The sequence below is a fragment of the Colias eurytheme genome, chromosome 11 (assembly GCF_061535395.1).
Source record: "Colias eurytheme isolate Ceu_HAF_F1 chromosome 11, ilColEury1 Martin Lab GWU primary, whole genome shotgun sequence".
NCBI classification, from domain to species: domain Eukaryota; kingdom Metazoa; phylum Arthropoda; class Insecta; order Lepidoptera; family Pieridae; genus Colias; species Colias eurytheme.
Genome location: NC_142990.1, coordinates 2,631,660 through 2,652,895, shown reverse-complemented (window position 1 = coordinate 2,652,895; position 21,236 = coordinate 2,631,660). Strand labels below are relative to the sequence as shown.

The window sequence follows — 21,236 nt, the reverse complement described above, 5'->3', positions numbered from 1 at the left end:
TTTTTAATGATTATAAAAAAATCTAACGTTTCTTTTATTCTAAAATATCAAAATTAATATATGTAATTCTAGAATCTAAACTACTCGATTGAAACTACAAGAAACACTCAAAATCATTTTATTTGTGAAAAACATTAGTAAAAAAATCAGATCATCTTTTGTACATCTATAAAAAAAGTTATCCTTAATCAGATCTAGGTCTTTTCTTTGCTTTCTTTTCCTTATTGATTTTATAAGCTGCAGACATCTTCTGTAAGTTCTCTTTATGTATCTTATCATGATCAACTATTCTTTTTGGATAATCAACTCCAATTATACATCCTGCAGCAGTTTGTACAGACTTAGGTGCTTTCCAGGGCTCATAAATATATTCAGTGGGGTATTTCTTCAGCTCAGGTACATATTTACGAATATACAAACCTTCTTTATCAGTTTTCTTACCAAATGCAACAGGACTGTACACTCGGAAGAATTTATAAAAGAAGGCAGAAGCGGATAGCCACATCCAATTACCAGCATTTAAAGACCAATCATAATCCAGCAACAGATCTTCAAAAACCTTAGCTCCTTCTTCCCAAGAGACCCATAAATCTCCTCTAGTTAAAAAGCAAGCTACCATGTGCCTTGCCAAATGGTGTATCCACCCTTCTTGCCTTAACTGGCGCATGATAGCATCAACAAATGGATAACCAGTTCTGCCTTCTGCCCAAGCCTGTAAGTACTCATCATTTTTCTTCCAAGGTATCTGTGTACAGACAGCATTACCAACCATCTTATCAAAATTTTCTGTACCTGTACCAGCAACATAATAAAACTCTCTCCACATTAATTGTCCCAAGAGTGAAACTGGGGGCTCACTATGCCTACTACCACTTTCCACTTGTTTTAGTTTGTGATAAAAAAGTTTGGCTGATAAGCAACCATGACTTAAATAAGGACTTAATACTGTTGTACTTGGCTCTATACTGTTTGGAGAAGTGTTTGGCTTTTCAAACGCACACACCCATTGCTTCTTAGCCATATACACATCAAGTCTCTTAAGAGCTTCTGTTTCACCACCAGGATATTTACACTCTGATATAGTAGACTCATCCAAACCCATTTCTGACAAACTTGGTACATCATAATCTTTAGAATCAAAGTCTGTAGGCTTACAATTATCTGATACTTGCTTTGTGATTTCAATAGTTTCCTTCACCTGAACATCTTTAACCAATGAGAGAAACTTTTGGTATGTCATTGGAACATTTCCATTGTTTTTCTTTAAGGCACTATTACAATCATAAACTGTGTGCTGAACTCTTTTAACAATAAATATGTTATTCTCTTCACAATATTTTTCAACAATTTCATCCTGTGATACATAAACTGGATCAATATCAACTTGTGAAGTTAAGTATTTCACATCCCATTTCTTTAAAACTTCCAGTAGACATTGAGTTCTCTTTCCTTTGATTATGTATAAGCGAGTGTTTAATTTTCTTAAATTTGTATCCAAGTCTTGAAGACTCTGAATTAAAAATCGTAGTCTGTTTCCACGTATTTGATCTTTGATTTCTGTGTCAATTATGAATATGGGCCTTAAAATGTGTTTTCTATTCTCAGCCTGAAACACAAAGTCATTCATGAAGTACCTTATTAGCGTACATCTATGTAATATTTATAGAACTTGAGAAAAAAATAAGAATTCACCTCGTTAATTGCATTGCGCAATGCAAGATTATCGTGTAAACGCAAATCCAATCGGAACCAGTGAACAACTGAAGGAATAGTCGACATAGTTTGCAAATATTTTATCATACATAGGACCTAAATTGTTTGAGAATTTAATTAATAAAAGATTGTAGTAAAAAATACAAAAAATAACGGAAACTCAATGCAAATGTTTTGAATTTAATTCTTTTTCGCGCACACAACAGAGCATGCGATTTTTACTGTCAAATGTCAATGTCAAATGTCAATTGAGATTTGACAATATATTTTGGGTGTCTTCCGTTAAGGGGGCGCATAAAGCAAAATAACCAATCTTCTATTAGATGATACGTGTAATATGCAAGACCAAATCTAAAAAATAAAATATATATCAAACTAGATGATATGTTCAACGATTCTGTTTAATCAAAACCATAAAATATTAAAATTTACTCGATAAAAAAAAATCACCAAGTTAGCTCTAATTTTCACACTTTTACGTTTTCTACTTGACATGGTAATACTTATTATGATTTTTTTTTCATAAACAATTATATTAAAACATTTGCAAGATATTTGTCAGAGCATTTTGTGTAATTACTTTTAGTTTTGGTTTTATCTGCGATAAACCACTTTTATCGTGACAAAATCAAACGTTTATCTCGAGAAAAAAAGAGCGCCAAAAGTGGTTTATCGCAGATAAAACCAAAACTAAAAGTAATTACACAAAATGCTCTGACAAATATCTTGCAAATGTTTTAATATAATTGTTTATGAAAAAAAAATCATAATAAGTATTACCATGTCAAGTAGAAAACGTAAAAGTGTGAAAATTAGAGCTAACTTGGTGATTTTTTTTTATCGAGTAAATTTTAATATTTTATGTTTTTGATTAAACAGAATCGTTGAACATATCATCTAGTTTGATATATATTCAATTTTTTAGATTTGGTCTTGCATATTACACGTATCATCTAATAGAAGATTGGTTATTTTGCTTTATGCGCCCCCTTAAGCACTGCGACCACTGTAAGGTGTGACGTCAATTCAGTATACTGTGAAGCCGTTCGTTTATAGCCAGTTATACTGGTTACGATTTAAAACGGAACGCAATCCAGTATACTGTCAGCCGCATTTTTTGACGCAGCATTCAAATGAGTGTATTAAAGTTTTCTAGAACATAAAAATAAACTGTTTTGGAGTACTGTCCAATTAAAAATATTTTAATTAATATAAATTGTAAATTGAATTTAAAATATAATAAAAGTAAGTACTTTTTCATAAAAAAGAACTTTCAGCTCGTATTGAACATTTTCAACACAGTCTAATAAAGTTAATTTTTGCAATTCTTCCATTGTTTTATTTATTAATCCAAACTAATTACAGAACTTTAAAATTTTCTGATTATACTGTAGCTTTGTTTATAAGACGTTAGGGCGTATTCAGAAAGAAAGCTTGAAACTTATAAGCGCTTATCGGCGCTTGTCATGTTCATATATTTTCCTGTCAGTGCTGGTAACCCGCGCAGGAAAATATATGAACATGACAAGCGCCGATAAGCGCTTATAAGTTTCAAGCTTTCTTTCTGAATACGCCCTTAGGCACTCGAGTGGTTTTGACTGATCATATTACTTGCTCTGTGGCAAAGAGTATAATGTGTAATAGGTCTGTGGACTGATCACGTGATCAAAGTACTGCGAGTACCTTACCTCGAAAACGCCAGTGCTCACAGTAGAATATGGCGGCGATTAATGACGTCATAAATTTCCCTAGGGTACTGCGGCAGTATACTGGCAGTCCATAACGGAACGAATTTTTCTACAGTGATAGCACTGTGCAGTGGTTGCAGTGCATATCGGAAGACACCCAAAACAATCCGTAGTCCGTACCAAGAATTATTTATTTTGTCTGTACCCATCTGTACCACAGTCTGCATCACAGATCTAACAACTAGATTTGCAATGATATGGTGAAAAGAGATAGATAGCTACGATTACAATATGTGAGTGAAGGGGATGTAGATACATTTTTTCGCATTTTTTTGTCCTTAGCTGCGTGGCAACTTTTTTGCTGGCAGCTGGCCTAGTGTCAAATCTGGGCCAAACAAACAAAGCCAGATCTGTTAACCACTCAAGTGCTGAACGACCGGGAGCCGGTCGATCCACATTCAGGGGCTTGTGCGTTGCGACCGGCTCCCGGTCGATCAACAGTAGTGGGTTTTGCGTTCGCTTTATAAAACGGTCTAATAACCTTCCTCTTTTTAACTTATATGACATGTTAAGGAAAGAACAGGCTAGCTATAAATCAAGATAACAACATAACCACATGATTTAAGTGGCCCACTTTTCATGACACATTGAGTAGGTAGTTTTTTGTACAAAAAAATAAACAAGGAATGTGTAAAAAAAATGTATGGGAGGGTATGATGTTTTTATTTTCTCGTAAGAAGAGTGTAACAAAGGATCAATAAATATTAAAATCTCACTGAACAGCTGTTTTAATTTTTTATTAGCAGACAAAATGTAACAAAAATTACAAGGGTACATTTGCTTTGACTCAAGTTGTTTTTATTTATTTAAATGTTACCATGTTTTGACAAGGCATAGACTATTTTATTATCTATGAATATACATATATACTTGCAAATGTGCTATTGATATAGGAATCTGAGATAATCGAAAAATATTGGACCGCCAAAAACCCCAACTGCGGCGGCACCGGGAGCCGGTATGGAATCGGTAAAATACTAGTTGTGTCACGTGTTCGTGATATTGTTAATTCCTATTTGTATTTATAATGATCATATTTATCCCTATTAAGTCGTAATTATACCGAATAAATAGAAATAAAAGTAAAAGTTTTTGTTTTGACACTTATATCTATCTCTCTTGCAAGCGTCCTGCGTCATATGTCATAGTTTCTATTTGAAACACAGCTTTGAAATGAATGTTGTTAGCTGGGTCCACACCGGCCGATCCAGTGATCCCGCGATCCGCGATCCAGGATCGCGGAGCATGGATCGTGGATCATGTTAGGCCGATCCACTTTAAAAACTTGCGATCCAAAATATGCGCTCCAAGTGATCCTAAGGCGATCCGTGATTCAGCCAGTCTATCTCTTGTACGATATGGAGTCACACGTACAACGGCGGAGTCTTGCCGTTGCAGCAGTAACTTTTATTATACTGAAATGTTTGCGTAAAAAATCAAAAAAAAGAAATCGACGGTTTTGGGTGAAACAACTTTACAAAAATCGATTGGAATCTGGGACTCAGCTGTACGCAGAGTTAGTTTCAGATGAAGTGGAACACAATTTTGCAAGAATGAATGCTATTCAATTTGAGATATTCGACTTTCTGAGATGTCCATGGTGAGGTGGATCGCGCGATCCAACACAACCGTCCACACCGCGCGCATCACGCAACTGAGGCACCTTTGAAGCGGGTACAAAAACCGCCCGCTAACGGATCGCACGAGGTAGGGATCGCGCGCGGCAAAACGCGTGCATGGATCGCGCGCGGCACGTCCACACCGCCCGCATCTTTGGATCGCGCGCCTGCCGCGCGCGATCGGATCGCGGTGGATCGGCCGGTGTGGACCCAGCTAATGAATGTGTTCGACGCATTGTTCGACGTTATTTATTTTGAAATAATGTTTATTACAATTTACTTTTGACATTTGTCTTGTAAATTAAAATATTACCTATGTGATAAATGTAAAACTTAAGGTTCATCGTTAGTTTAAACTCGATAAAGTATTTTTTTTGAAGTGTTGAATAAATCTATTGTTTTATTTTTATTTAATTTATTGTTTTATTGTCGCGAACTGCGGCTTATTTACATAAAAACTTTAATCGTTTCTAAAAGTCCTGTTCCCATCTTTCATCTTGACACAATAAGTTTGATTGCCATAGTCACTTGGGCAATCTCCTTTATATTATAAAATTGGTCTCATTCTATTATCACGCCGGTGAAGGTCGACCTATTTTCGGATCTTAGACCATATTATATCTAGTGTACATCGTTATCTACAGCTTTTTTGTCAGAAAAGTGTCTATATACAGATCTTCTTTCGAACATGATATAAGTAAATAAATGAAAGTAGCGTGTTAAAAACGGTTATTGAGGTTATTCCCACCCAGTCACACTGTTACTGGATGGGAAAAAATTCCCATTATATATACTTCTAAATGTAAATACATTATTTAACATATTGTTAAACTTACGACAGAAATTACTCAAATACAGGAAAGTATATAAAATGGCAACACTCTAAGATAGAGCGAAATGCACTGAGATGGCCACGCATTTTTGAAATCTAGTTAACACGGAAATAAAATATTGATATTTCCATGGTTCACAATCTAGTTGTAGTAGATATGTGGTCGTCACCACAGAGCAAATTTAAATTGTAATTGTTTAAGTAATAATAATATTGTTATGTTACATTCAATTACTTGCAAGGAGTCCGTCCGTGTTTGGTCCGTTGTGATCACAGATTACTAATTAGAGGGGTATTTAAAATATATTATATTTTCCACAGAATATATTCTGAATATTATATTCTGTGGGAATAGTTGTCATAGCAACCACACCAGAAAACATTTTTTTAAGATCCGATACAGGTACCTACTACTTACTTGCTGACTACAGTAATTACATTTTTACCAATGAAATCATTGCTTTCAATTATCATTTATCAAATGGCAATTCCTGCAAGTTTTGCAAACAAATGACAGATGAATGATAAGTTTCTGTCAAATTCAAATTTCAAATTTATTCATCCTAATGTTTTTGAAATATTAACTTAATTTTATAGCTTGATACTCAGAAACTATCACAAATAATTCGTAATTAATTTATCACTGATACTTAGTTAAATCACCAGTGCAAACTTCTACAATATGTGTGTGATAAAATAGGAAAACTACACGAGCGATATGACTCCCGAAAATGCCTAAAGTTATTGAATTAACTATTGAAATAGATGTTCAGAAGGTAAATAGATCATAATATAGTCCTACAAATATTGTAAATACTTCAAAGAAAACGATTAGAAATAGTTTTGAATCGATTTTGCTTTATTATAAAATTTGAACTAAGCGCGCACTAATTTTTATATAATGATTTCAGGTATCATGTCCAGGGGTGTGGCTCTGCCAGGATGGCCGTGTTTCCCTCACAGTATTTGCATTGGGAACCAGTTATCAAACCTGTCTTCTACCCCCCTTATTCCCGCTGATGTTTAGAGATGTCTTCTACTTCAGGAAGAGATTCCAAGAAAGTTGTGCACTTAACAATATCTGCTGTTTATTAAGTAAGAAACAAAACACATATTTCAATATTCATATTGCTGAAAATTTTAAATCACTATTAGGTAGGAAACTACATACCTATATAGAAAAACACTACCTAGTATAGGAAAATTTATATTAAAATGAACTTTTGTCTTCAATTAAAATTATAATAAATATTATAAATGTAGATTATGAATGTTACTATATTACCACTTTTTTACACCTAATTATTTTCTTATTACAGAAGATGAAACAATATACTGTGAACTAGTGCAATGGTGTGAAGATTGTGCGAGAAATGAGTGTGTCATCCTCGCTCAATATCTTGGTGCTCTCAATGATGTCCTGTTCCCTCCAAATATGTGTTCAACTGATGGAGTAGATTTGCTCATGAGAAGGTCAAAGGACTTTCCGGTAATGTTATATGGTTGAAAATTAAATATGCATTAGTTAAACTTGAACTCAAACTAAAATAAGCTCATTCATTCAAGTCATTAAAATTTTGATATTTTCTGTCTATACATACAACTAAATGAAATAGCTGCTTGAACTAGTTAGCTGTCTCAATAGATATGTGTTTAAACTCTAGATATGTAGTTAGATATAAGTTACATATTATGTAAATTTATTGACATTATTTTAAAAGAGCAACTATGGAGTTTCTTGCCGATTCTTCTCCATAGATACTGCTTTCCGAATCGGTGGTAAATGTTAAAAATACTATGTAATGACGATTCGAAAGTGCTACTAAATAGTAGTCTAATTGAATAAATGAATGTTTGAGTTTGAGTTTGAGTTTGAGATATAGTCTAAGATCCCACAACAGGATTAGTGCAAGAAGTGAACTAAATGTTTTCCGAATAATTGATTACTTACAATTTTTTTTATTAATGCTTGTGCCCAAATTTGTACTGGCAACCTAGTCGATATATATTCACCTTGTTATAAATACACATAAAATTTTGGTTTTAGCAAAAAAACTATGAACGCACTAATCTTGTTTACGAGTGACTAGATCTCGTACTAATAGTGTTTACTAGTGGTTAGCTTGATTTGTCTTTTTCCAAAAATATTAAGAATACAATCAATAAAAGTAATTAGTGTTTACAGTCAAATCAATCAGTCAAATTTATGAATAACCAATGATCATCATCATTTACAGGGTATTTTGTCACCTAAAATCGAAATTGCTACAAAAGTGAGAATAGATGAAGTATGGAACCAGGCTTGTAATTTATACAATACAACTAAGGTTAAGGCATGCAACTGCAATCCTATGGATGCAGAATTTGCCAGGCAGAAGCAGGTCTGTCATTCAGCCCAATATCATAGGTAAATATTTTTTTTAATACCTATAAATTAATTAATTCGTTTGTTTGTTGTCCATTTATTATTCGATCGTTCAATCGTTCGCTCGTTCATTCATTCGTTGATTCTTTTTCCGCAGTTACGTTATTTTTTTCGTTTTGAAAAATTTGTTCTTGTTAGACTACATATTTTTGCTACCTACCCACCAAATTTTCAGAATCAAATGCAATCAAAGCAGAAGAATGCCATCTAGATCCAGATCTCGCTCAAGGGGATCTAGATCGAGATCGAGATCGTGTTGCAGTCTTGACGCGAATGATCCCTCTGTTTACGCGTCTTGTCGATGTCCCAAGTAAGTAATTCAGACAAAATTATTTCAATTTATAATAAAAAAAAAAACAAGGACAAATTGGGACGTGCTGCTTATCTGTTTTGTGGACACTAGTAAAATGTCTTGTGCAAGTTCAAATTTAGTGTACTACGATTAAAAGAGCGTATAGTTTATTGTACACAGATTGTGTAATAAAACTACTAACATGATAACATCCCGGATGCGATTTATTAAGCTATTGCATAGCTTCTATCGCGTGCCTTGAGCGCGGGGACCGAATCCAGAAATTCTGTAACGAAAAAACCTCACGCTCCCCACTCCGACGGGCGCGGAGGTGTGGCTTGAAGGCATGCTATGCAATAGCTTTACCGCGGCAGTCCCCGAGTGCCACACGTCTTTTTTATTATCTGTTTGATAAATTCATAAAACTCAATGTGTACATCTTTGACTGACAACGCACCAACCTATGCCATTTACGTGCGCATTTTATGTTTTTGTATTTCCATAAACACAATAAGCGTCTTGGTATGTTCGGGATGCGCGAAGCTAGACTGTGAACACAGTTTGCGAAAAAAACAAATCAATTTTTACGCCGTATTCTTGTTTTTTTATAAAAGACTAGCTGTGCTCTGCAGTTTCACCCGCATTCCGCTCCTGTTGGTCTTAGCGTGATGATATTATAGCCTATAGCATTCGTCGATAAATGGGCTATCTAAAACCGTAAGAATTTTTCAAATCGGACCAGTAGTTCCAGAGATTAGCGCGTTAAAAAGAACAAACAAACAAACAAACTATTCAGCTTTATAATCTATATTTTATTTATATCTATCGAGGAAGGTTATAGGCTATATTTCATCACGCTACGACCAACAGGGGTGGAGCCACGGGGGTGAAACCGCGCGGAGCAGCTAGTAAATAATACAGTCTTCCTCAGTCCGCTAAAGTCCCGTGTGTCCCTGTCCCAATGTCCCACGCCACGAAGACGCACGTGTCGCCAGTATAACGTATACAATGTGGACACCAGTGATGTGGTGTGGGGGGCCAATAGCAATAGAGAATGGGAGGACGCTCGGTAAATGAATGGGTTATTTGTATAGACATGTTGAATTTTGATAGAAGTTGGAAATATACTGTTTTACCACCAAAAACTTTAGACAGGGTTTAACTTTAAGCGTGGGTTCTGTTTAATCTGGTTTGGTCGTATTTCACATAGACAACTATTACAATAACAGATCCCTGGTTTAAAGTTAGACTGTGCTTAAATTGTATTGGTGTTAGAACAATGGTGTAGGTTAGAAGTAGAGTTAAAAGTTAATTAGTGTTGTGTGGGTGAATAGCAATAGAGAATGACGCTCCGTTTTTTAATGGTACTAAACTATCTTGTGTGTGTCTCTAAAGTTACCTTAGAACAATTTGTTTCCCATATATTATAATGTTAGTTAGTTATCTAGTTTCATTATTTTATGGTCGGACTGTACATGTAAATTATACCGTATTTGCCGGTTTTCTAATAAATTTAGTTATCAGATGCAATACCTGTTTCTTTGTGTCAAATGTATCTACCGTAAATGCTATCTAGTTGTTCATTTTATCTTGTCTAAATATAACGTATAATTCATTAATTTTCAGGCAATCCATGGATACTGAGATGACACTGCCAAGTGACGAAAGGATTCAAAAGCTCTTACTCGAAAGCCGATATATTGATCACGACCAACAAAGTAAATGTTCAGATAAGAAGAAATATAGTTATAAAGTATCGCCTTGCTTGTGTGAAATTTGTAAACGGCACCATGAACTGTTTCATTCTGATAGCTAAACCATTAGACAATCATAAATATTTTTTATATTATAAATCTTTGCTGATATTTAAAATCATTTTGTAGGAATTTTGATGCACTGTATACAAGTAATTGCAATAGTTAAAGACTGTTTTTTGTATTATTATAGAAAATTGTATATAGTTATGAATCATATTAATTTATTGTTATGTTATTTAATGAATTTAATTATTGTATTATTATGTTAACTCGGCCGATCAATTGAAAGGAAAAATAAAGCACATATTAATATATCGACTGTTTATTTTATTAGATACAAATTCGAAATATAGAGGTAACGTAAAATTATTTTTTCTACATTATGGCTTCTTGTAAAATTGAATGATTAACATTATTAGAATTGAATAAGAGTACATTGAGCATTTAAAGGCAGTGTATATTTAAAAATATTCCTTTGCACATGCATTGAATAGCAAAATAAATTTTATAGAGAAACTACAACATTAAAAAAACTTGTGATAAAATTCAAGTAGACACCATTCAGAATTATTGTACAATTTTTATACACTTACTTTTTAATCATTATTAATAACTTACACACAATTTATTATGGACGGAAGACATTATTATATTCAGCCTTCATTATTATATTAAATTGGTAGTACATTTTACCTAACATTTGTACATTGATTCTCACGCTAAATATAATATGATTGTATTAATTAGTTATACTACTAAGATATGACTTATAATAGAAATAATACACATTTAAAATTAATTCAATTATTTAGTACGAATTGGATTAAGACACAAGAAAAATGTCTTGAAAATTCATCAAATTAAGTACATCTTTTTATTAACTTTTCCTTCAAAAGTATCAATTACTATTCTTATCTATATTAGTTAATTGATTTCAAAAAAGATGATAACAATGCCAAATATTTTATATCAGGATCAATTTATCTAACTGGAGTACATACATATTATATAAAAAAATGATACATCATCATAATATAAACAACAATTTTAGAATACTTCCAAAGACAACCATAGACTTATACCTAGACAATATTATGACCATAACTAAAAATTAAAGATAACAAATAAAAAGAGTACCATATAGCACCACTTGATATAGGTGCACCATTTATTTATTTATTTTTGATTTCAACATACATAACAATCAGCATAAATAATCATTCTATGACACTTATGAGTCCTCACCCAGCCTAAAACCAAATCAAAATAATATTAAGGCTGCAACGACTCATCTAAAATTTAAAACTTCTAATGTTTTCACTCCTAATGTCCATTAAAAATCACTTCACTATTACTAAGGCGTATTAACAGTTACTTTGTGACCCTTCATCGAAGACCGTTCCTTCGTTTTCGCGTACCTAGTGCAATCGAGCACAAACGCAAAGATGGCGACTAGAGCGAAAACCGCATAGAATACTGCTAAAGCGATGAGGAAACTGTCTTCGTTCTGTTCCCAAATCCTGTCCGACCGTAGGTAGTCGTAGTTCGACAGGACTTGAGTGCCGTTCGGTGGGGGACACGGCGATTGTACTATTATGTCTAAATGTTGCCTCTGAAATAAATAAAAATATGTTTAGAAAAATTTTGGCTTGTATTTCGATGAAACACATCTATTTCTCTTTAATAATAACGGCATAAAAATAAAAAAAAAAATAAAATAAAATAAAATATACAGTTGATCCTAGCGTGTTGAAAAAATTTGATGTCAATTACTATTTATTAACTTATTTTAACATTTTACATAAACTTCTTGTATTAACCTCTTCTACCAACCTGTTTATTAGTACACCTCAGATCTTTACTAATACTGGTTCTCAAAGCGGTTTCACTTAGTTCCCGCCTTAATATTTCTGGCAACGCCCATCTTGACGGTGACACATATAGCAGCCATTTTGTATAAAAGCTCATATCTTGGTCCTGGAGCATAACTCCATTAGCAAGAGTACTAAGGAGGAGACATAACCCAGATATGATAGAAGCTGTCTTCTCCATTGGTATTATGAAGATTGCAGCTCGACAGACCATTTGTATGCAGATTAGATATAGCACCGTGTAGCCTGAAAAATAAGTTAATATATTAGTCTTGATTAACCAACATTAAAAATGTATTGTACATCTTTTACAAATAAAAATTATATTGTGGTACCTAGATAAACGTAGAAGCCGTCGAACGACCCCGGCGCCTGCGCGTACAAACCGGACATCGCGTAACTTGGCACCAAGTACGCGAGCCAGGTTAATATTGCTGACCACACTTCTAAGAATTGCTGAAAATAAGAACATGAAACTTATAAAATAATAATTATGAATTACCGATATATTTCAGCGTAATGAAGAAGTTGATAGATATAATAAGCAACTGAAATAGAGCGTAAAATTCTTATCGTAAAAGTAGATATGTACTCGAAGGACCAAATCAATTATAAAAGCTACAATTAATATCAATAAAATAAATACATAATATAAAATGAAATTTGCCTCAATAAGCAATTATTACTAAGGTAAATAAATTATTCCTGCATAGTTGTTGATAAAATATTTATTACTCAAGACGTTATTTATCAGTAAAATTACTCCTACAAAGCCTTCTCTAATATTTTTCTGTTACATTAACTACTTTCCCAAACTACGCATATACAGCTGTATAGATGAACTGTTTTTTCTACTAAGTTTACATAAAAATAATTTATTTATTTATTTATTCAGGAAAACATTTACAATTTTTAAATACTAAACAGTTAAAAAGAAAAAAAAACAAACAAAATACACTTAAAATCTAAAATGTTCCCTGAAAAGGTCTTGGCTCAGCACATTGTCATAGTTCGGAGAACCATAACGCTGATATTCTGCCAAGACCCACACCATAGCCGTACCATACATAAAATATAAATACTATGGTGTGAAAATAATAAAGTAAGTATATACAAAAAGAAGTGAAAACTTGATTATTAACGTTGAGCATGTTTGATATCCATCCGTCTTACGCTTTTTCGATCAGGCCACGTGTCCTGACGCGAGTTTAAGATTTTATACCCAACGCCGCTAAAGAAGTTTTCACTTCAAAAAATAAATAAATTGATAGTTACATAAAAATAATGTACAACTCACATCAAACAACACAAACACAGTCCTCGAGTACAACCCAACCGCGATATCCCGCTCTACATATCGCCGCACGCCGGCCGCTTCCCGCGCGCTGAGCCACAGCAGCAGCGGCCACAAGCACACGCACATTACCGAGTAGTGGTAGCCGATACGGTCGTTGTGGGTTAGCTGAAAGAGGAATATTAATTAAAATATTTTTTGACAACGTCTTATAATTCGATAGAGCCGGCTGCACGCACGAAAAAAACATGACTCATGCGGCGTTACCTCGCTCTGAGGCGTTCCGTGTAAGGCTTGAAGTGCGAGCGAGAGCGCGAACCGAGCGACAAAGAAGCACAATCGGACGTTGTCACGTTCAACTATCGTCAGTAAACCGACTTTACAGACAACCAATTTTTTTTTGACGAGAAATCCGTATCATATCGTAAAAAATTGATCTATATTGTCATTTATAACTACAACACTATTCATATAAAAACATTAATTTATTGGCATAACTATTTAAGTATCGGGGGTGATTCTTATATAAAGTTTTAGACGTTTTCATTAAACGCTACTTCTTGTTCATCTGACATACCTATTACGTCAATACTAAAAATATAAAAATAGCAATATGTAAAAAATAATATATTTTCTAACAATGATCTGTTTTTAAATATTACAATTACCTTAGGGTCTGTACTCGGTAAATCCCAGAAGATAGTTCCAGTGACGAGCGACATGATGGCCGCTAACAACACTCGAGTGATCACATTGGACAGTGTAGTCATTTGAGTGTACAGCATGCTCTTCCTGTTAATATATATTTAGATGTTTAATATGGATAAAATACAATTGCTTTTATATTATAACTGAATAATAAATATAAATATTAATTTATGATTTAAGTTCTATTGCTTGCAATCTAACAAAAAAGATTTTGCAAACACGTCTTGCGATACGACCAAGATTCGAGCATAGCGACAGCTGATAGATCGTCTAGTTACTTAATTTAAATTTGAATTGAATTTAATTAATTAATTTATTTATTTATTCATACATTAATTCTAGAATTCATTCAATAATTGACTCATTCATTCAACCTTCATTCATTCTTCAGTCATTCACTCATGTCATTACACGCTCGCGAACACGCCCGCTAGCGCCTCTATATGGCCAGAGGATTCTAACATTGCGGCCGCTGATAGGTTGTCTAGACTTATTATATCATTCACTCATTCGTTCAATCATTCACCTATTCATTAATTAATTCACTCATTAATTCTGTAATCTTTGCATTCAATCTTCACTCATTCATTCATCATTCATTCACTCACTCAATACTCACTCCAAGAGCGCAAAAGCCTGCATCACCACATTGGGCGACGTGGCGGGCGCGGGCAGCGGCACGGGCGGCGGCGCGTCGGGCGCAGCGTGCGCGTGCGCGAACACGCCCGCTAGCGCCTCTATGCGACCGGACGATTCTAGCATAGCAGCCGCGGATAGGTCGTCTAGTGTTACTAGGTCCACTGTGAAAAGGGGTTAAAGTCACGTTTGATGGTTGGGAATTATAATATATGAACATCGGAAGTTTTTAAGCTATTGCATAGCTTCTATCGCGGGCCTTGAGCGCGGGGACCTAATCGAGAAATTCCGTAACGAAAATACCTCACGCTCCCCACTCCGACGGATACGGAGGTGTGGCTTGAAGGCATGCTATTCAATAGCTTTACCGCGGCAGTCCCCGAGTGCCACACGTCTTTTTTTATTCTTTTATTGAACGACAATTTGTTTCCTCAATTTGTGGTTCAACTGAAAATGTTCGATATTTCAATTTATTTTACTGGTAATTTTATATTACATCTTTTATTAGTTTCTTATAAATGTGGCAGAACAAAAGATAAATTTACAAATGAGAAAGTCGTGAATTATTTGTTTTTGTCTAATTTATTCTACTCCTAAATAAATCGTCTTTATCTAATCTGTTGTGAGTATTCAACTAAAATAAAATAATTGTTAACAGAATTTATTCAGCCCAAAATAGTACTTACAATAGTAATCCGAAGGGTTTTTAAAAGCAGGGCAGGGATAGTCTATCGAAGCGAAATATGGCAACATATCTCTCCGGTAACCGCTGAACATCGTGCGACCCGCTGAGATTAACACAACCTAGAAATTAAAGAAATCAAAGTGATAATAGGAAAACAATTTGTAAGGAATACGTTGAAAAAAAAAGAGAAAATCTACATCTACATACAATCGTTAGAATTTAGAAATAAGTTTCAAGTACACATTACAGGATATAATTCATAGTATGTAAAATAAAAATTACCTTTGTCAGCATAGCAAAGATCTCATAGGTGGGTGGGTGTAACGACATGATGACTACACGGCCGGTGCTCGCCCAGTTCTTCAAATATTCCACAAGGAAGAAGGTATCAAATATGTCCATTTCTTTAGTAGGCTGGTCTAGAATTAATACTGCCATATCTAACAGGAGTTGGCACGCTACGTTTAACCGTCGGATCTCTGAACGAGTGAGACGGGACACGTTTGTGTCTCTCACTTGTTCTAGTCCTAATTCGTCGATTAGGAGGTTTATCTGAAATATGATATTCAATTATTATTTTAAATCGGAAATCCTATTAAGGTGATTGCAACGATCTGTTCCCAGCCAATATCCCGCTAGATGGCGCTGAATTCTACATTTCTAGTTTATTTGAGTTTTTGCGTAATTGGAATAGTCATCAAACCTAGGAATAGTCATGGCGGTTACTGAATATTATATTTTATTGAAATATGTTATATCATTGCCTTAAAATCCACCCAATTCGGTAAAATTATGCGTTTTAACATCTGTCATTGCATACAGGGTCGTTTACACACACAGACGTATACAAAAATGATAAAGATTTAACTCTAGATGGCGTGAATGTAAAGCGCGTCACACACGGTGAAGATACTACCTATAATATTTTATCTAATCTAGTAATATTTTATATTACAGTATCTTAAGGTATCCGGTATCAGCGTTCTGACCATCATTTTTCTTTTTTCGCTGTAGAACCGCCATCCTGTTACAAATGACCCACAAAGGAGAATGACCACGGGTGGTATCGGTAAAATTTTAGTTGTGCCACGTATTCGTTATATTGTTAATTCCTATTTGTATTTATAATGATCATATGTATCAATATTAAGTCTTAATTAAACCGGATAAATTGAAATAATAGTAAAAGTAAAAGTTTTTCTTTTGAAACATGTATGACTACGTATGGAATCGGTAAAATACTAGTTGTGTCACGTGTTCGTGATATTGTTAATTCCTATTTGTATTTATAATGATCATATTTATCACTATTAAGTTGTAATTATACCGAATAAATAGAAATAAAAGTAAAAGTTTTGTTTTGACACATACCTATATCTATCTCTCTTGCAAACGTCATATGTCATAGTTTCTAATTTCTATTTGAAATGTCAAATGAATGTGTTCGACGCATTGTTCGATGTTATTTTGAAATAATGTTTAAATTACGATTTACTTTTCACATTTGTCTTGTAAATTAAAATATTACCTATGTAATAAATGTAAAACTTAACGTTCATCGTTAGTTTAAACTCGATTAAGTAGTTTTTTGAAGTGTTGAATAAAACTATTGTTTTATTTTTATTGTCGCGAACTGCGGCTTATTTACATAAAAACTTTAATCATATCTAAAAGTACTAACATCAAGCTTTAAATTGAGCTATATTTCATCTTGACACAATAAGTTTGATTGCGATACCAAGTGCCATAGTCACTTGGGCAATCTCCTGTAGTTTTCATTTTTCTGTATGGGTAGACAAAACTTCAAAACGCCACCTGCTACGGTTTATATTATTATGAACGATTAGCTTTCCGCTCGCATTTTCAAAAAAAAACCCGTATAGTTCCCGTTCCCGTGGGGTTTCCGGGATAAAACCTATTCAATGTGTCCAAGTTACGTTCTATATGTGTGCTAAATTTCATTGTAATCGGTTCAGTAGTATTTGCGTGAAACACACACATACACATCCTCACAAACTTTCGCATTAGTAGGAAGTAGGATTGTTATAAAAATAAAAGTTATATTTGTTGGCGTAAACTATTTTATTGTAATTTTGGGAAATAAATAATGTCAAAATTGATTACCTACAATAAAACGCAGTTTTATTTTATTACCTACTAGCGACCCGCCCCGGCTTCGCACGGGTGCAATGCTGATACTAAATAGTAAATACACTACAGAAAAATTGTGAACGTTGTATAGGTATAAAAATATAGCGGCCCGCTCCGGCATCGCACGGCCTATAAAATACATAGCCGGGCGGCCGCAAACGCTACGTCCCGCAATTTTTAAATCTGTAATATCTTCGAAAATATTCACTTAAATCATACGGTGTAAAGGGCCATATAGATCTATATTAAATGAACAATGTATCCATGGTATTTAATTGGTTAAGGATTAATGCTGTATTGGTTAAAATCGCTTCGAAAATTAGCCATTATTTGTCGTAAAAAGTAAATGACAAAAAAAAGTTATTGTGGGTTATCCATAAGAGATAGACATATACCATCGCGGACTTTTCTGTTGACCTTTTCAATGTGTATAATACTTAGTACATAGTTTTGATAAAACTCGTAGGGTTCAGCCTGCGTTTGCAATGTAAGCGGAATAAATGTAATTTTTTACGACATCACATTAGAAACCTCAAAAATAACAGTACTTCTCCACTATTTAACGGATCTTATTATACATATAAACCTTCCTCTTGAATCACTCTATCTATTAAAAAAAACCGCATCAAAATCCGTTGCGTAGTTTCAAAGATTTAAGCGTACAAAGGGACATAGGGACATAGGGACAGGGAAAGCGACTTTGTTTTATACTATGTAGTGACATTACACTATTGTTTTTTTTTTATCAAAACATGTATTTGAAGTAGCAAATATGATATTATGCTGATCCAAGCATTTTCACTCAAAACTAATATCACTAATGATTTGTAAAAGTAAATTATTTCAAAATACATTTCATAACCAACAAGTAAGAATAATTATTCATACAACAACAAATCAAAAACACTATTTACTATGGAAAAAAAACCAGGAAGGTGAAAAACATATTTACGATTTCGATGCACTCGACTTTTAGTAAGTACTCAACCATAATAATATTTTTACCTATTATATATATTTATAATAGGTAAAAATATTATTATGGTTTTGATCACAGACATATCTGTGGTTTTGATTTTAGCTACTAGTATCAGATAGCTGCGTGTTCAAATGCACGTCGGGGTCCCACAACTGTGGAGGAAGGAAGGTAGAATACCTCCATCGAATAAGTGAAGTTTCTCGACATACTCGATTTGCCGGCCGGCCTCAATGAAGATTGTCCGAAAGTTGTATATGTGCTCTGTAACGAAAAAATTTCGCTAGCGCGATTCAGAGTGAGGTGTCGTACAATATACCTAATGAAGTTTTTCATCTTTTTATTTTACTGCAAATACAAAATAAAAATTAAACAATGGTAATGTAAATTCTAAACAAACTACTACCAAAATACAATTAGAACAAAAATCATTTGACTTGTTTATTTCACCCAGAGGCCAGAGGCGGCTCGTGACAAAATTGTATAGGTGTTCACTTGAAATAAAACAACGAAAATACAATAGCGTTCGGGATGATTTATTACAAAAAAATGAGCACCACATTTTATAAATGTCTATAACACTAAAAATTACAAAGTACAGGCTATTTCAAAACGAATTCAATGACTAGGTATCAATAATTAGTAAATCACCGAATTTGCATTCGCGAGCGTAGGTATCCATAGTGTTTGTCACTGACGGTCACTGACCTCTATAACTTATAGTTATAGAGGTCAGTGGTGTTTGTTGTGTAAACATGTATGTATTTGAGTAGTTAGTAGCATATTATATTCTGAATTTCTGATCCATGCCTATTCACTCAAAACTAATAACACTAATGATTTGTAACAGTAAATTATTTCAATAGGTAGGTATTTGAACATTTCCCAACAAGACGTAAGAATAATTATTCGTAGGTATACAAGATACAATAACAAATCTAATACACTATTTATTATTTTATTATTTACTAGCGGTCCGCCCCGGCTTCGCCCGTGGTACATGTTTACGTTTTCTCTCCATAAGAAGTAATAGCTAGAGAGCTAGCGCAAAGCTACCTGTATGTATTTGACCAGACCTGGATTTTTGTGTGTTGATTCCCCTATACCTACTATACATGAGATGAGGAGTCACTAAGCCCAGAGTGGTGGACGGGGCGCGCGCTCAGGTAAGACAGGTGGAAATTTTTGGCGAACTTTGAAACCATTTGACCACGTCTGCCATTTTGATATTTGAAAATAGATTATTATTACTATCGGAAAATAACAATGGCAGACCATTATCACGCGGATAACATTCTGGCAGACACTTATGAAAGTGCTGAAAAAAATACAATTTTGAAAGTATTTGACCAGATCTGCCATTCATATATTTTATTTATTAGGGTCTTAAAAACTTATTTTCGAAACGGCAGACATTTTCATTGCGTACAGACTTCAGCAGACAACAAAACTTTACAGACTTCAGCAGTCAACAAGACTTAGCTTCTACATGGTCAGATGTATATATGTATTACGTTCCCTGACCTTACATCAATGATTTACTTTATTAATGTTTTTATGGTCATTTACATTTAATTTTGAAAACTATGGAATAAAATTTATAAATTTGATGATACAAAACTAAATATACATTTGTAAAGAATCTCAAATATAAAGTTGTGTTGCAAATAACAAATCATCATTTAAATATTTAGTTTATTTCTTTATTTAAGAAACAATTAACAATTACAAAACAACATAAAAAAACACGCATGCATTTATTGAAATGTTCATTCATCATCACTATCGTATGGCGTTGTGTGACTCGTCTTCATAATCCATTGAATCGGATTCTGTAAAAGTAAAACGTAAATTATATAATAAAAGAAATGAGTCATTATAAGCCGCGTCCAGACCGACCGAGCGCGGCTCGCGAGTCCCGCTCGCGAGCCAATAGCTCGGCCGGTGTGGACGGCGCTCGGGCTTCCTCGGGCGCACGTTGGCTCGGCCGAGCGTCGCTCAGCCCCGAGCCACGCGTTGTCGGTTTTTGGCGATGCTCAAAGGCGGCTCAGTCTGAGCTGCTCGCCCGGTGTGGACGGACTTAACGACGCTCGCGAGCCAGAATCAAAAATGGATAAAGAAGACAGTATTCGCTTAGTACAACTTTACGGAAGCTTCAAAATGTTATGGGATTCGAAAGATCCAGATCATATAAATAAAAATTTCGGTTTTGGTACAATTTTTAATCCAGATTTTTTGTTTCTTTTTTCTTTTTTTTATTATATATCCAGACAACACAAGCGCCGCAGCAGCTAATAAAACGTGGTTTTCCATCGTTATACATGGTTATACGGAGATAAACTGAATGCTCAAACCGGCTCACCTTGGCTCGCGAGCGCGGCTCGGAACTTTTCACAAATAGCTCTGGTGCCACGGCTCGCGAGCAGGAAGTCTGAGCGCGGCTCGCGAGCCGCGCTCAGCCGGTCTGGACGCGGCTATAAACTTACCTAGTAAGGCAATGCCTTTGATGTCGCACGATGCCGCCGCGCC

At 34.4% G+C, this 21,236-nt stretch overlaps 3 protein-coding genes across 4 annotated transcripts in view; 1 reads left to right on the top strand and 2 right to left on the bottom strand.

Moving 5' to 3' along the window:
- Positions 1–102: 102 nt before the first annotated feature.
- phr6-4 ((6-4)-photolyase) lies at positions 103–1,928 on the bottom strand. Its single transcript, XM_090107380.1, has 2 exons — positions 1,693–1,928; positions 103–1,606 (listed from the first exon to the last, which is right to left on the bottom strand). Exons 1-2 carry the CDS (start codon positions 1,798–1,800, stop codon positions 185–187), a joined length of 1,530 nt encoding a protein of 509 aa, XP_089963506.1. The 5' UTR covers positions 1,801–1,928; the 3' UTR covers positions 103–184.
- A 4,513-nt stretch (positions 1,929–6,441) lies between these two features.
- On the top strand, positions 6,442–10,577 carry LOC149904391 (spermatogenesis associated 6-like protein). 2 transcript variants are annotated; one of them, XM_090107193.1, is made up of 7 exons: positions 6,442–6,688; positions 6,824–7,007; positions 7,232–7,401; positions 8,150–8,319; positions 8,513–8,647; positions 9,561–9,698; positions 10,256–10,577. In XM_090107193.1, exons 1-7 carry the CDS (start codon positions 6,644–6,646, stop codon positions 10,443–10,445), a joined length of 1,032 nt encoding a protein of 343 aa, XP_089963319.1. In that variant the 5' UTR covers positions 6,442–6,643; the 3' UTR covers positions 10,446–10,577. The 2 variants fall into 2 exon arrangements, with proteins under 2 accessions (XP_089963319.1, XP_089963317.1); XM_090107191.1 differs by lacking the exon at positions 9,561–9,698.
- A 240-nt stretch (positions 10,578–10,817) lies between these two features.
- The window catches only part of LOC149904390 (ATP-binding cassette sub-family G member 8), a 48,689-nt gene continuing 38,270 nt past the window's right edge, over positions 10,818–21,236 (bottom strand). Inside the window, exons 11-18 of the mRNA XM_090106866.1 lie at positions 15,863–16,132; positions 15,582–15,699; positions 14,879–15,059; positions 14,220–14,343; positions 13,555–13,719; positions 12,593–12,713; positions 12,220–12,503; positions 10,818–11,998 (exon numbers count right to left, since the gene is read on the bottom strand). Of these exons, the coding sequence (XP_089962992.1) occupies positions 11,741–11,998; positions 12,220–12,503; positions 12,593–12,713; positions 13,555–13,719; positions 14,220–14,343; positions 14,879–15,059; positions 15,582–15,699; positions 15,863–16,132 (1,521 nt within the window). The 3' untranslated portion in view covers positions 10,818–11,740. The remainder of the gene's footprint in view (positions 11,999–12,219; positions 12,504–12,592; positions 12,714–13,554; positions 13,720–14,219; positions 14,344–14,878; positions 15,060–15,581; positions 15,700–15,862; positions 16,133–21,236) is intronic.

Coding starts and splice junctions, on each gene's coding strand:
- phr6-4 (XM_090107380.1), bottom strand. CDS start 1,800: ATGATAAAATATTTGCAAACTATGTCGACTATTCCTTCAGTTGTTCAC. Junction 1,607..1,692: donor TGCGCAATGCAATTAACGAG/GTGAATTCTTAT, acceptor TTTGTGTTTCAG/GCTGAGAATAGAAAACACAT.
- LOC149904391 (XM_090107193.1), top strand. CDS start 6,644: ATGCCTAAAGTTATTGAATTAACTATTGAAATAGATGTTCAGAAG. Junction 6,689..6,823: donor TTGAAATAGATGTTCAGAAG/GTAAATAGATCA, acceptor TAATGATTTCAG/GTATCATGTCCAGGGGTGTG. Junction 9,699..10,255: donor AGAGAATGGGAGGACGCTCG/GTAAATGAATGG, acceptor ATTAATTTTCAG/GCAATCCATGGATACTGAGA.